The sequence below is a fragment of the Pygoscelis adeliae genome, unplaced genomic scaffold, assembly GCF_000699105.1.
Source record: "Pygoscelis adeliae isolate BGI_AS28 unplaced genomic scaffold, ASM69910v1 Scaffold546, whole genome shotgun sequence".
Taxonomy (NCBI): domain Eukaryota; kingdom Metazoa; phylum Chordata; class Aves; order Sphenisciformes; family Spheniscidae; genus Pygoscelis; species Pygoscelis adeliae.
Genome location: NW_008824951.1, coordinates 314,949 through 330,633, shown reverse-complemented (window position 1 = coordinate 330,633; position 15,685 = coordinate 314,949). Strand labels below are relative to the sequence as shown.

General features: G+C 53.1%; 1 protein-coding gene across 1 annotated transcript in view; it reads right to left on the bottom strand.

Annotated features, from left to right (window-relative positions):
- Window positions 1–2,649: 2,649 nt before the first annotated feature.
- The window catches only part of LOC103918306 (E3 ubiquitin-protein ligase Rnf220-like), a 163,352-nt gene continuing 150,316 nt past the window's right edge, over window positions 2,650–15,685 (bottom strand). Inside the window, exons 3-5 of the mRNA XM_009325604.1 lie at window positions 13,673–13,718; window positions 3,088–3,183; window positions 2,650–2,664 (exon numbers count right to left, since the gene is read on the bottom strand). Coding sequence (XP_009323879.1) covers window positions 2,650–2,664; window positions 3,088–3,183; window positions 13,673–13,718 — 157 coding nt within the window. The remainder of the gene's footprint in view (window positions 2,665–3,087; window positions 3,184–13,672; window positions 13,719–15,685) is intronic.

Sequence of the window (15,685 nt, the reverse complement as noted above, 5' to 3'; positions counted from 1 at the left end):
TTTTCCTTTCCGCATTTTGGCAAACCTGGGCAATCAAACCCGGCTGGTGGATTTCTTTCCCACAGCTGTGGTGGGGGACAGCCCCAGTGGACCAGCCTGAGGGTAGGGCAGAGCTAGGGGCTAGAAATGGGGCAGCACAGGCTCCTACACACGCAAATCCCGTTTGTTCCCCCCTCCGCGGACTCCCCAGACTTCGTTTCTTGGAATCACACCTACATTTTGGGTCTTTGCTCTGGCACCTGACAATCTGCCACTCCTTCAGAGGGAAAAGAAAAAAAACCCCGGTATGTTTTGCTGTATCAGAAGATGATGGGCAGTCAGCAAGTTGAGGTGCTGGCTGGTAAGCTTTGCGCAGTGCTGACCTGCATCGTACATCCCAGCTCTGTCTGCAAGCTGAAATGCAGCTGTATTTTCATACGTGTGCTTACTTACAAAAATCAAAGCTGCTGTTTGTTGGTTTTACCTTGTTAATTAATTAAGCTGTCTTTCAGGAGGCATGCTCACTGCTGAGCTCAGGTGGAGGGAGGCGAGCCTTTCCTGGACAAGGATTTTAGGCTTTCAGTTGTACTTACTCCACATATTATTCGGTCACAAATATTCTGTGGGCTCAGCTGAGCCACGCAAGGTGGTCTCCCTCCAAGCCTGGAATGTTATCTTTGCAGTATGGTGAATGACTTACAATTTGCTGTTGATTTTTCCACTGGGGATTCAGGGTTGTACCTAAATCTAACTAAAACCGCTTTATTTTTACTCGGAGCGCAGGAAAAGCCCCGACTGACAGGACATACAGTATCTCAGAGGAGCACCCACCACTGACCCATATCACAAGGTCCTGCACTACACCAGCTGCCACCACCTCGGTCCGATCGGCGTCCACGTACCAAACTCAAGCAACCAGGCTTGGCACAGGGGAGGCAAGGGGATCCCCCCTCCCCACGTCCCGGAGCCGCCCCACCGCCTCCACTGCAGCTCCCTCTCAGCGCGGGGAGCAGTGCAAGCAGCCCGAGCGCTGTGCAAGCCCGTATTCCTGTAGCGCTCCTATTCATAAATCTCCTTCTTCCCTAAATATCCCCATGGTAATAGCATGAGGACTAAGAAAACTGAGACATGGGAATTCTGAAAACCTACACGCCAATAACTCACGTTCTGGCATGTTACTAATACACCGTATATTCACGATTAGATCACAGATAACACAAGGGACATTCATAATTCCAGCACACCTCTGCATATGGAAAGCTAAATTTTGCAGCCCTTAAAGTCACCACCATGAGTCTTCTGCTCTGCTTCCTGAGCATTTTACTTGGTAAGCCAGGAAGACTGACTTCTCTTTCATACTGTGGCTTTATTAAGGATACACCGAGGCTCTACACAACCCTGGCACCCACTCTGAGGTCTCTTTACGCTGCCAGAGCAGCATAACGCAGCCGGCACAAGCGTAAATGAAAATCAGGCCCCAGAGGTCTTTTCTCCCCGCAGTGCAGACTTACAACTCCCATTACACATTTGCATTAAGGGCTGCAACCCTCCATAAAATACACTCACAAACTTAAAACACATTAGAGACTAGCTAGACTCAGCACATAGAGGGGGCTTCTGCTGAGAATATTTGTCCTCAAGTATGACATAATAAAAATTTATAGGAACGGAGGACTGCAAGGGACCACCAATTTCACAGAGACTGAAGTCTGGAGGAGCGGGAAGGGAGGGGTGTTCTCCAACAAAGGGGGCCATGGCAAAAGTATCTTCCACGCCCTTTCGGAAAGAAGGTGATTTATTTTTTAGGCTTAATAAACAGGCAGGAAAGAGAGCGGGATTACCCGAATCAGGCATTTCTGTATCTTCTGGAGGGTTTTGCTTCTCTTACTTTGTACCAGGTCTCATTGTTCATACAAGGGTAAAGCGACTTGTGATGTGACACCAAGTTGTAGCTGAAGGCTACGTGGGAATATGTAGCAAACAACGGAGGATCTGGCCCACATTTGGTAGTATAACCAATAAATAGGACAGAGGAGAGAATAATGGGCAACAAAGGTACAAATCTGCTACTAATAGGACCTATCTTCAGGAACACATGCTTTAACTGGGGCTGCTCGGTTAGGCCCCCAGCACTGGTCATCAGCCTCTCCCTCCGCAGATCCAAACACAGACCTGGCACACGTGAAGTGGCCGATGCGGGACGACCTGACGGTCTGCCTGACCCTGGGCACAGGGTATCGCTGCAGAGCACCGCGGGATACAGGGTGATGGGCGTTCGCCAGGCTGGTACAGCCATGGCCCACCCAGCCCGTCCACACGGCAGGTAGAGGCATGCTTGGGTCTGTGCTGAAGAGCACTGTTCGTTTATCTGCTGCCTTTCAGAGCTTACTTGAAGCCAGTGGCTGAGCACAGGCTTGCAGCCAAACAGTTTGGATGTGTGTTGAGTCAGAGTCAAGTGTGACAGCCCGCCCCAAAAATACAGACAGACTTACAACAAGCAAAGCTGTACTTGTGCTGCTGCCTTTCTCTTCTTTTCTTGCTCCATCTCCCTCCACTTTTACTCACTGTGTCACAAGTCAAGACCTGCTGCTCCTCCGGGCAGAGGGTGTTCTATAAAACACGCTGGCATGGGCGTGGATGGTCCAAAACCATTTCTGTTTCGGGTGGGAGTCACCAGTCAGTTTGCTGGGCAGTGGCACACCAGTGAAATGGAGAATTTTGGCCTGCTGCAGGCTGACATCATTCACTGTTTTACAAAAAAAATCACTTCTCTGAAAGTTTCCCGGTGGCACAGGGTAAGTAATGACAAACATAGCCATGGCAATGACCGAGATGATGAGTATAATGCAACAGAAACCTCTGCAAAGATTTAAAGCAGTTTTGCATGGCTGTGGTTTAAAGTAAGAGCTGGGAGGACTCTGCAGACAAAAGCACGCCTTTGTAGCCATGTGAGGGACCAAGTGCTCACATCGCCACGCTGCAGGCAGGCAAGCCGGGGCACCGGTGCAGAGCCGAGAGCCGGGCTCTCACACACAGAGAGCTGCGGGCACTGGGGCGAACTGGCTCTCTGCCCAAGGCTGAGACCGGCGACAGGATCCGCCTGCTTACCTGGTATCTGTCCGAGTGATGGATGTCATCTGAGGAGTGGGGTGATGCTGTTGGAGAATCTCCTTCCCGCTTGATCGAGGCCGACAACAAAATTGACTGCAAGAGAAAGGAGAAATTCATGCTGTGAGCGTCGCCGAGCTCTCTGCCTCTCGCTAAGCCGGCCTCAAAGCCGCGGAGAGCGTCTGCCAGGCTGTGGGGCTGCACTGGGACAGACTGCCAGGCTGTGGGGCTGGCTCTGCTCTTCCCGTGGGACCCTGCCCCACGAGGGGACCGGGTTGCAGGGTCTAGCAAAGTGCAAATGCATCAGGCAACAAAGGGGTGGTCATTTTGTCCCCAGGTCTGGTGGCTGGGGGCAGAATCAGTCCCTGCTGGAAATGATGCGTGAGGACCACAACAGAAATTCACACGGTAAGGTGAAGGTGTGCTGACGTGGAGCGGTGCTAACGTGCCCTCCTCCGCCCCTCTAAGTGCCACTAAATCTCTCAATCGCTTTGTAAACCGCACTAAAGCTCTCAGCACCTTTGCAGTGCAACTACCTCTTCCTTCTGTAATGATGCTATTTATTTTAATAAGTAGCACAGAAAAAGAGGGCCTTTTAGAAGGTTAAAAAGATCAGTGATATTTGAGACCTAAGAAATCACTGATAAACTTCAAGTCAATAGTAGGTAAGTCTAAATTCTACACACGGTGAACTCTAGCGGGAAAATTTCTGCGGGAGTTTGACAGCATCTAAAAAAACGTACACTGAGTTGCAAGTGAACTTTATTATTAGAAGAGTTTGAGGGAAAAATGCAATTTAAAATTCTAATTTAAAATATAAATTAGCTAAAGTAGGCTAAATATAGCCCAATACATTGTAAAAAAATGTACAGCGGAAATGCAGCTCTCCAGATATTTGTTTCTGAGAATCAGCTGGCAAGACCCGACAATAAATGACTGCTCAGATATGTGTATGTTTGCAAAGGGAAGTGTAGATATCATCTGAATTGGACAGGTCAAGTGTGGTGACAACATTATTAAAAAACATAATACCTTGGAGAAAGGCAAGTATTCCAGAAACATTTGCCTCTGGGCTGAAATGAAACATGAAAAAATGTGCATTTTTTGGAAAGATATGAGCAAGTGGAAAAATGACTCAGCATACAAATCGGTTCAGTCAGCAGGATGCGATCCCCCGGGCTCGGACAGCTCTCCCGGCAAGAAAAGCATGGCAGCGCGGTTGCCGTGGGCACGGAGGGAGGGCACGCTCGGGATGGAGGCAGGGGAGGAGGATTTGGCATGCTGGGTTCAACCCCACCGGCACGAGCTGCCAGCCCTCGCCCGGCCCGCCCGCCCCTGCCACAAGGGCAAGAGCCGCATCCCTGTCTGCACTGCAGGTCTCTGCCATAAAACATGGCTCTACCGGCCGTGCAGAGACGTGATGTCCTGAAAGGGGTCACGGGGGAATTACCTGCTGGGGTGCTCAGTTATCTCCCCGGGGAACGGTCCCTCCTGCCAACACCGAGGGCTGTGCTGGCCTCATCTCGGGGCTGGCACGCTCCTCAGCTCAGCCCGACGGGGATGCCAGGCGCTGGGAGGGCCAGCGGGAGCCGGTGGGGCTGGGGGCACGCAGCGAGGTCTGCCCCGAGACACCGGCCTCCGCCTCCCAGGAGAGAGACGGGCAGAGCACGGGGTTCTCCTGCCTCATGTGTTAGCCAAACCCAGCCGGCGATGGGTTTTGGTGAGCAGCTCATTTATTTCTGGAGAAGCCCTCTGATAACCATGTGAAGCAGAGTGCAGACCCCGAGCTCCTGCTGTTGTTTAGTTTCTTTATTTTCTCAGCAGAGAACGAGGACCATTTCTGAAGAAACAGGATTGCACATGTCCTACAAAATGGAGGGATGGAAGCTCAAAGCCTTCAGTTGTGACTCAGAACAGCAGCCCTGACTGCAGGGGTGCTAATGCCCTTTTCCTCCTCTAATAAGCCAAGCACCCTGGAGCTGGGAGGGTTAAATCCATTTTGTCTTCCAATGTTCTGGAGAAGGGGAAAAAATACCCATCTCCCCATTCCTCGGCAACAGACAGACAAACCCTCCCCGCCTCCAGCTCCCCCCTCAGCTTCTGGTAGCTCTAATCCAATATTATTATGTGAAAAATGGTTGGGCTAGCTATGGAGACAGTAAATTAAACGTTATGTATTAGTTTTTAGCGTGTGGTCCCGGGAAGAACGCCGGCCCCATTTATTCCACAAACCTCCTGAGCACCATGGCGATGACCTCTGGAAAAACGCAGGGCTAAACTAATCCCAAAGATGTCAATCTCGAGGCCTCTTCTACATACACTTGCAGTTTAGATTAATAAACTGTCTATTTTTAAATTGTGTGCAAGCACTTCAATTCTAAATACCTCGCCGGCATGTTAAACACAGCGTTAGAGATGCCAAGTCACACTTCCCCTTCACTCTTAGGAAACTTGACTTCATTTGTTTTTCTCATTTCCGTGCGCTGTGCCACACTTCGCCTTTCAGGCAGCCATGGGGGCAGGCAGGGATGCAGGCTCAGGGGCTAAGGGATTAGGAAAGGCACTCGCCATCAGGGTGACTTTCATTTCTGCATTAGGCCAGCCTCTCTGCCATCCCAATGTTGGCCTCTCTTTTTCCCAAATTCCCCAGTGTTGGGGCTGTTTCCCAATGGCTAGGTGGCGAGGATGCACGGCCACAGCACGCCAGGCCGAGGATTTGCTGCCCCCTGCACCCACACCGCTCGCTCCCACCCGGGTCCCAGCAAGCAGGGAAGGGGCAGTGATACGATCCCCATCCCTCTCTCGACCGGCATCTGGGAAGATGGCTGCAGAGAGAAAAGGCAGCTTTACACATGGCCTCCCAGCCCTCGTGCATGCCCACGCTGCAGGGCAGACCCAAATTCTGGCTTCCCACCCCAAAACCGCGGCGCTGGGTGCTCTGTGTGCAGACAGGCATGTCGTATGGCTGTGCGGAGATGCTCCCTACCTCGGGAACCAGCCGCTTTGGCGTGGTGGGAACAAGCCTTGATGCTGAGATGTCCCTTTTCCCCCTGGGGAAAGGCCACCAGCCAGCTCATCCCCGCCTGGTTGCCAGTGCGGCCCAGCTCCCCTTCAGGGTGCATCTGAGTGGGGCTACCGGAGAGAGAGCACCCTCCTCCCTCCCCAGTCCCCCCTCCCCTGGCAAACCACGGCTCCCAGCATCAAAGATGGAGCAAGGGCCTTGTGCAAGCGGCCGTGCAGCCTCATATTTCTCCCTCCCCTTTAAATCATCTCTCCATTGGGTAAAGGCACTCTCTGCGGAGGTTATAAACCCTGAGAGGATCAGCCTGAGCATTACACCTGGGGCAAGCTAAATAAAAAAAGGTCACCGGCGCTTTTTAAACATGGACAAAAAAGCAGTAAAATGTGTTTGGAAAAAAAAATCTGGCATTAAATCATGACTTTTTGCCTGGCTTGCCTCATTAAAAGTGGCCTTTTGGAAGGTAAAATTATCATTGTAAGTGATAAGATCTTTAAGAAAATAATTCACGGCTTCTTCACCCTTTAATATGATAGCCGCCACCGGCTAATTTTTTTCTTAATGGCAACGAGGCCATCAATCTTGTCCGAGCCACGTACTCCCTCCTTCCTCCTGCCCCTCCTGCCGTGCTGGGCAGCCATGGCCCTCCTCGGCGTTTCCTTCCCACCCCTTGCAGCCCAGCTGTGCCGTGCCAAGGGGAGGAGACATGTCTGGGTATATGGCTTTACCTGCCTCTGTCCGCGGATCTGGGCTCTCCCTGGGGATGCGGCACCGCAGGAAGCAGAGGCCACCTAAGCCTTGCTCACACTGTGAGGTTCACACCCTGGTAGCTCCCGACACCCTCCACGGACCGTGCAGTTCTGCAGAGCTGGGTTGCAGCATCTGCAAATGTTTCAGCGGTCTCATTGCAATTAGGATCAACATATAGTTTACGTATTTAAATACACGGGCAGGTTTGGCATGAATCGAACGTGCATCATGCAGCTGGTGTGCCAGCTGCTGTGATCCCAGTCCATCACTCTCCGGACCTGCTCCTCCTTGCTCGGGCGGAAGAGCCACGGGCAGCTCCGAGGCGATGCTGGCAAGGGCACGCGTGCCAACACGCCGCCGGCTCCCGACCCACAGGTGCTCGAGGCGAGGGCTCGGGGCGGTGCGAGGGGAGGGGACGGGTGTCAGGGTGCAGCCGTCGGCCCGAGGAAATGGATGAAAATTGCCGGCACGCACCGCCCCCGGCCCTAAGCACTGCCTCTCACCGGCAGCCGGGGCAGGTGTCAGCGCTGGGAGAGCCCAGCCAGTGCCGCTGACATTCTGCTGCCTCTCAAGGCCAGTCATTTGAGAGTATTAAAGTGCTGGACTCCTGCTTTCTGATAGCCCTGGAAAAACACAGGGAGTCTATTTTTCTTAAACAATCCATCACAGCTGCTGTCAGCAGGACAAATACCCTAATCCTGCTTTTTATGTATCTATATGGCCTTTTTTATTTTTTTTATTTTGGCACAAAGTGTTCCCTGCTTGATGCATTCAGCTTTAACTCTGCCGTCTAAATAGGTACTTATCACTTAACATGGAGGTGATGGCTTGACATGTTTTCTGTCTCCTGCCCTCCCCTCCACGGTAGGGAAGCCGTCAAAGTGTTGCTAATAGCTGTTATCACTTGGGAACTGTAACCCGAAAGCAATGAGTGATACCAGGCCTTGCTGCGATTTTCCCCCTTAACTCTGCTAGCCATTTTTTTATGTTATTGCGGGAGGATCCCTGCACAAAGATGCTACTATCAGAGCTGAGTTTCCTAGAAGCTTTCGGAGAGTCCACATTTGCTCCTGTGAAAGTTAGAGGTAAAATTATCTAGTGGCTTTTAGCTGGCAGAGATAAAGGTGGGATGGAGCTGGGGATGAAAGGCTTAAATGTGAGAAGGGTGTGAATAGTGAACAGAAATAATGGTATTAGCAGCTTCTGGCCTTTGCTGAAAGATTCCAGCGGTCTGCAAGCAGAATAAGCTTACAGAAATGTGAGCTACTGATTTATTTCTGTGCATGTTACAGTCACACCTGGGATTGCAATCGAGCTCTGGATCCTCTTGGGTGAGACACCAGCTACACAGTGGGGAAAGGGGTCCTTTCCAGCAGAACTGCCCACTGGGGATGGAGGGGAAAAGAGGTCTGGCCAAGGTCTGCCAGGGTCTGCCAGCCTGCCCAGCTCCCCTCCAGGACCACATCCCTCTCCGCTCCTCCTGCCGAACGCAGCGATTTGCCCCGGACTAATGGGAGGGCACAGCTGTTCGGCCCCAGGGGAGCGAGGGGCTTTGTTTGTTCACGGGGTAATTTGTTTTATGGAATAAAACCTGGCAGAGATTTTTTTTGGAGTGGCTCTGGTATTTATCACCCCGAACTGGCAGGGAGCACATCCAGCCAACACTCGTCCTAGGTAATTTCCCCTCCTTCACGTACCTGTGGGCTGTTCTCGTATCCCTGGCTTGGCCGTAGCTTTGCCACAACACTCAGATTTAGCTTTCTAATCTTTCCTTGTAAATCACAGCTACAGAGGGAGGGGGCACAGATATGGTGAGTGACTTCTCCAAACCACCCCAGAAAGTCAGTGACACAAGAGAAGGAGTTAAAACCCGAGGGCCCTAACACCCGTCCCCTGTTCCTACCGTCAGACATGATATGGAGAAGTTAAATGACTGTGCTAGAAATTTCATCTCGAGTGAGGCAGCTGGGAAGGGCTTAATACAGACATTCTGTCAAGGTTTAAGGCTCCAAATCTTGCTTGTTTCAAAGCTCTTTTTCCTTGGAGGGCTTTAGTGGTCAAATTTCCCTCTAGGTGCTGTAATTCTCTCTCAAACTGCTCGGTGAAGCTGTAAAATCATGGGGGTGGGTGGGGGAATCAAAGGGCTCTGGCACTGTGGCTCGGTTCCCAGCTCCGTCGGAGGTCTCGGAGCAGTGTGCTGGCCACCTGCCTGCGGGCACCCTCCAAGGAGCTGGGTGCACACCTAAACAAACCGTCCGCAAGCATCTGCTGGGCGTGGGAGATGGATTTTGTTCCTGGCTGCTCGCTTCAGTGTTTGCAGCAAGAGCCAGTGCACGGGCTGGACCTTTAGTGGGAAAGGCAGTTTGCAGTCACGTATTAGGAAGCAGCAGTGGAAAGGGAATGCCCAACCTGCCACGAGAGCTGGGATGCTTCACAGAGCCCAGCCTCTTCCCTTTCAGCGGTCAGTACCAGCACTTTCAGAGAGGGTATAAGAAAGTTCAGTGGACGCCATTAGGTGACAGGTAACAGTCTGCAGCTAATATCCTGAGATTCAGGGGTTGAGATCTCTCTGGGCAGAGATGATATTCCACCTAGATGATGGCCCGTGGAGGGAGAGCCATAGGCCAGACAGGCAGCGGCAAATAAGTGCTCTTAGGTAGCTAGAAGGACCTGGGAATGCTGACTCTCAGAGTTACTGCCAGCTGCTCAAGGAAGAACAGGAACAGTCAGATTTAGACTGCTCATACACCTCACCAACATGGGTTCAACTCAACGTGTGCTCCTCTCCTGCACAACCCCCTGCAAGAGGCAGCTAAGGCGAGAGGGGAAAGGTAAGGGTGAAACCCAGGAACGATGCCTGGGGGAACTGCATGCTGCTGACAGCTACCTACAGACTCCTGGGCAGCCACGAGCCTGGACAGAGCCCATGGTGTCTGTACACCTCTGCAAGATATCCCTGATGCCTGGCCTGCCTGAAACATGGCCTCTGGCCATGCTGGGGAGTGCTGCAGGGAAGCTCTGGGCTCACAGAGGTCTGGGGCATGGCTGGCTCGGACACACCTTCGGAAAGTGCCCTCCTAAATGGCTCTGGTGTTGGGTTTCCCTGTGGTGACCCAGGACAACAGTGAAAGGTTAGTGAGCAACGCCCAGCCCAGACCGGTGAACGGGACCATGGAGCTATGGTCTCTAGCTCAGCAAAAGCAAGGACATCCTCCATCCCTTCCCATGGGCATGAAGCATCTGTTCCCACCAACATGGAAACTTCTCCTTGGTGAAGGATTTCTTTTCCCACCCCTCCTCTTCCTCCTGGTGTCTCAGATGTGTCATCAGAGAGGGATGCTACGGATGTCCAGGACTGTCCTTGAAGTCCAATGCCTGAGGAAAACCTTTCCAAGAGCAGGGCCGCTGGGTGTGCTTTCTGCAAAGGAGGTGGGCTTTCAGCACCTTTTTGCACTTCTGCCTTCTGCAAAGCACAGTCCAGCAAGAGCAAGCTGTCACCTTGACCTGTGGGGGCTCAGTGGGCTACCTGGCTCTCAGCAACATGAAGATCAAGGCACCAAAGGCTATCACAAGCCATGGGGTGAGCATCCAAGCTCAGAATCAGGGACAGGAACTGCAGCTGGGAGGAGACAACGCTGTTCCCCTTGCTGTCTGCAGGCCACGGGACTTCCTGAAGACACCAAGCAGCTATCTCAGGGCCTTCTCTCCAGCCAGAGGCTGGCAGAGCCCAGCTTGCTCTCACCAGCTTTCCTAAGTAAGTGGCAGTCAGGCTTGGATAGAAATCTCATCCTGAGGCTCACTACACAGGTTTGTCATCTCCTTGTCCAAGTGGCTTGTCCACACTGGCATACCACCATCGATTGGGCTTGGTCACTAACAGAAAGCAAACGAGGATCCTGAACGCTGCGGAGCTATTTGGTGCTCAGCGCTGCCCTCTGAGCTGCCTTCGCAGAGAGGGAGCCCAGGCAGCGGGCAGACATGTTGGCCAGAGCCCCCCAGCTCGCAGCCCTCGCTTGGCCATCACTGCCTCCGTCGGCTCCGATAATAGAAGAACCTGATACAATAATCCTGCATTCATCACATCACATGTTGAGTGATTGGATTTTCTTTGACATATTGCCATGAAAATTGACCCAATGCAGTGAGTGACAGCTCTTCAGGGGCAGGAAAGCGGTGAGCGAGGAATATGCGTTTACATCTGGGCTTTTATTGCCACGAGAGATGTTTGCCGGGGCAATGGCGGGAAGGGATGGGAGCAGAGCCAGGAGACAGAGCAGGGGGGAAGTTAAATCCCCTGCCCCAGCTGCACCCTAGTAAGAGCCTTAAGCCAGCACAGGAGCCGTGACAGCCCATGATAGTATATGCAAAGGCCCTAAATGAGTCCTAAAGTGCTCTTAAACCCACCAGTGACCACAAAGGTAACACCTTTGGTAACACCAGCCTGCACCCACTCCAGTTCCCATGTCCCTGAGTGGAACCAGCCTGCCCCTGCCCATGCTGCCAGGGGATGCTCCTGAGGGATGGGGAGGTACAGCCCCTTTTTCCCCGCTGCTGAGCTGCTGGAGCTGCCGGTCCTGTTGTTGGCACGGGGAGAAGGACCGGCCAGGAAACCTTGCGGCAGTCCCCACAGTCGCTGTGACTCCTTCCACCGGTGCCCAGGATGGAAAACGGCACAGGTCCTGTCTCTTCCCAGGCAGTGCCTGCCAGACCTCCAGCGATGCCTGGGTGCCTGGGTATGGGCTGCAAGCCCACCCGGGGGTCTGTCCCCCATCCCTCCTCCTGGGACCCCTGTTAAGGGTGGCCCAGAGGCCCAGCTTTGTCCCCAGCAGGACTTTCTCAGAGGGACTTCACATCCTGATGGGCTATTCCCACCCCATGTTGCAGACGCTCAGTAGGCACAAAGGGAAAAAGCAGCCTTCATCTCCCCACCACCCTCCTCCTCAATCCCATGCAGTTACAAAGGAGCCTTTAATACCAAGCTCAGGTGAAGGTGACAGCGTGTGCCTTCCCATGCCACACAGGACTTGTCTCCCAGTAAAAGCCACCTAGAAATAATGAATCCTCCTGGGCTGAGAGGCTTTCAAGCTCTCTGAGAAGGGAATGAAAGATTTCCTGATTTCACCCTCTCCCTCCCTGTTCTCCTGGCTTCTTGAAGTTAATGTTCTTAGTCCCAGACGTGACGGGCAAAGGGAAAAGATCCATGTGGTGACAGGGGACGATTGATCTCTTTTACATAGAACGACGCTCCAGTCCCAGTTTAATCCCCTCACTCAAGGCAAATGGGATTCTTTGTCAATGGAAACTTCAAAAGCCCGGCCCTGCCGTGAAATGGACCTTCTTCTTTATCTGGTCTCTGTCAGTCACTTGCTGCGTTTCCCTCCAAACAGCTAATCTGTCTTCCTAGCCGTCCTTGTCCCTCGCAGGCGATGTGTTTGGGACCGCTGAGTTATCTACACTCAGACCTGATGAGGAGGGAAAGGGAAGCTTGCAGAGTCCAGCTGCTTTCATTTTGCGGGTGCCCTTTCCAGCTCCTTCGAGACATCCCAAGGCAGCCTCACGCTCCGTGGATTGTCAACGGCGGGTGGGTTTGGGGATTGCTTTCTGCTCCGCTTGTTTTTCAAGGGAGAAATAGTCAGGTCTCCGGTCTCCCCTGGGACAGGGCACGGGAGACAAGGATAGTCACGCAAGAGATGGGAATGCCCATGGTGTGGAGCATTACGGAGTATCACCACGATCTTTATTTTCCCTTGTGGGGCTTGGGAAATTGTTGGGTTGACCTGGGAGGTGTCCCTGCCTGCCGGCAACTTGGGTCAGCACAGTGGCTCCCCAGCCCCTCGCTTGGTGGAGCAGACAAGGTATTTATGTGCTTGGCAACACACCCAGCCCCAAGGGGAAAACCTAGAGCTGAAATGTCAGTCTCCGTTTCTGACATCACATGCCAAAAGCGACCCAAAGCTTCCAGAAAAAAAAGGAAGAGTGAGACCTGAAGTCGATTCTATTAAAACAAGCACGAAGTCATCTCCCAGGAGAGATGCCCTGCACCTCCCTGGAAGCCAGGAGCCTCCCTGGCTTGGACTGTGTCACCAGAAGCATAGGAGAGCCTGGACCACTTGCCTTTGCCTGCCTTGGGGAGCACAGCGTGGTTTTCAGAGGCCGTGCAATGCCCAGCTTCCCTGCAGTGCTCCCTGCCATCCACTTGCCTGCCCGAGCTCTGGTCCTTCCCACTGCCGTATCATATGAAGTCCAGCTCACAGCAATGCTGATTAGTAAATGATGCCCTTTGCAGTGATGCCATGATGCTCTGTGCATTTTGTATTTTTGCATTCTGAGCCAAGGGGATGGGAGGTGGGTCCTGGGGAGGGGGATGCAGCCGAGACGGGGTCCTTTAGTGATTTGGGCTCCTTCTCGGGTGTGCTTCACTCCCCCTGAGGCATTCCCACTCCCCTCTTCCAAAGCTGGCATATGGCTCTGGCTCCAGGAACTCCCGCACATGATTTCCCAGGCTGAGCTCAGCCTGCGTGTGATCAGCTCTCATTAGCTGTCATTAGACACAATCTGGAGTCCTGCAGCCCGCCGGGTCCTTCAGCTCCACTATCCCTCGGCTGCACGGGGAACGAAAGCCCCTGTGGGGACTTGACCACTCCAGCCCAGCGGGTGTATGGGGACAGGAGCATCCCCCAATGCTGGCTTGCCCCCAAAGCATGGCCACCTTCCTGGGTGGCACCGAGTAGCAGGACAGGGAGCGGGCTGGGAAGGAGAGGGGGTGTAAAGAGCATCCCTTGGGGGGGGGAAGTGTGCTGAATTGTGCTCACTTACCTTGGGGGTGCCCGCTGCCATGGCATCCTTCAGGATGGAGCTCTTGCTGCCAAGAGAGAAGAGAACGGGGTCAGAGTCACAAAACCGCTGCAGTGGGCAAGGGGGAGAGCGCTTCGAGGGATCTCACGAGGTCAAATGGCAAAGTGCATGGCTCCCCTTCCCTGGACCAGCAAGAGCCTCCTCACCCTGACCGGAGGGGCATGGAAAGGAGGGCAGCGCCAACTATTTCTCCAGCTGGAATAAAATGGTCCTACGAGTGGAACCCCCCAAACCCAGACACACGATGCAGAGTCAAATCCCGATTCTCCCCCTCCTCGGGGGCTTGCACAGCTCCTCTCCCATCCCTGGGGAAAAGCGGAGAGCAAGCCTGCAGGGTTGCTGGGAAGAAAGCCAAGGAGAGGGGCATAGAGGTGGTGGGCCCTGCGTAGGTTCAGGTACAATAAAAAAAAGGAGGGAAGGAAAGAGACGTGATTAAATCGGCGTAAGAGCAAGGGAAAGAAGATCCCCTCTGCTCCAGCTGCACCTTGGAGGCAGCAGCTCTGCCGGAGGCTGGAGTGATTTGTTAATTCAGCTTGTTCCCCATTTAGCAGGGAAGGAGGTCCCCGCCACGGTGCTCCTCCTCGCCTGCCCTCGCTAGCGGGAGATGCTATAGATTTAATAACACCTTCCCCCCTCCAGACAGGTTAAACTTGAAACAATTACATATCAAAGCCAACATGGCGGGGAGGCCTGCACTGTAATTTTTTGGTTATTAAAGTAATCTCTCTCATGTAAATTCTCCTGCTAACATGCTGCAAACAGCATTAGGAAATAAATTATTTCCCCATGATTCGATTTGTCAATGCAAAGCACCTGCAGCAGGCAAAAGGCTCTTGAAATATGTTGCCAAGCCCAGTGCCTGTGCTTGTAAGTGCACGCCGGTGGGGTGGCTGGCTCCCAGATCCCCATAGCCCCGGGGAGATGATGGATGGGTAGGTGGAGGGGGGAGGTTAGCTGGGGGAGGCGGAGGTTGGGGAAGGAGGAGGAATGGAATTGTGTTTAATAACAAAATTTGTATGCAAGCCTGCATCCCAGGCTAAGGATGAGTGATCGGCAGCCAGAAAGTATTAAAAAGCCTCGCTAAACAGATGCTGACAATAGAACAAGACATATCAAATCAGATCTACTTCAGAAACATTAATATACACACGCACACATGCTCGCCCGCGCGCGCGCACCCGGCTCCACACACCCGCGCCCCTTTCTTCTCAATCACAGCAATATGGGAGACATCAATAAATTTTTATGAGACTTTTAGAAGATCAACACGGTACTAGATGTGACAAAAAAGCAATGTGCCTGTCATGTTCGCTTTGTCGGGGACACTTTAGCCCCAGATGCCGAGCTGCAGTGGCAGCGGGGAGAAATTGAATTTGGCTGGCTTTAATCTGCCTTGATTTGGCAGATGGCTGGGTGTTATGAAATGAGCAGGGATGGAAGAAGGTGTTTTCTCCTGGGGCTATGGTCCCCCTCCTCTCCCAGTGCCACCGCCCTCGCCCCCCACCCTGAAACAGGGGGAAACATGCAGTTATCCATCGCCATCAGGTCACCCCAAACGTCGCAGCTCTGCTCCTGGAGCAAGCGGCTGTGGTTCCCGGGGGACCACCGGTCGATGGGCTAGGGCATCGCCTCCCTCGCAGCCCCCCTTCCCTGAGGGGATGCGCTGCCGGATGCTTGCTGGGGGGTGCAGGATGTCCCCCATACCCCATGTCCCAGGCCTGTCTCCCCTGCTCTCGGGAGGCGGCGGGGAGCAGAGTCAGTCCCCGCTGCTCCCGGAGATGCAGCCCTGGCACCACCTCCAGCCTGCGCCCGAACACGCGTGATGGGAAGGATTTCCACCCCCTCCCCACCTCCAGCGCTACCTTGAATTTCTCAATAGCCCGAAGTGTGAAACAACTTTTTTTTCTTTTATAATCCAAACACCAGGTTAAAAAAACCAAATAATTTCCTCCCTTTTCTTGTTAAAGGTGTTTA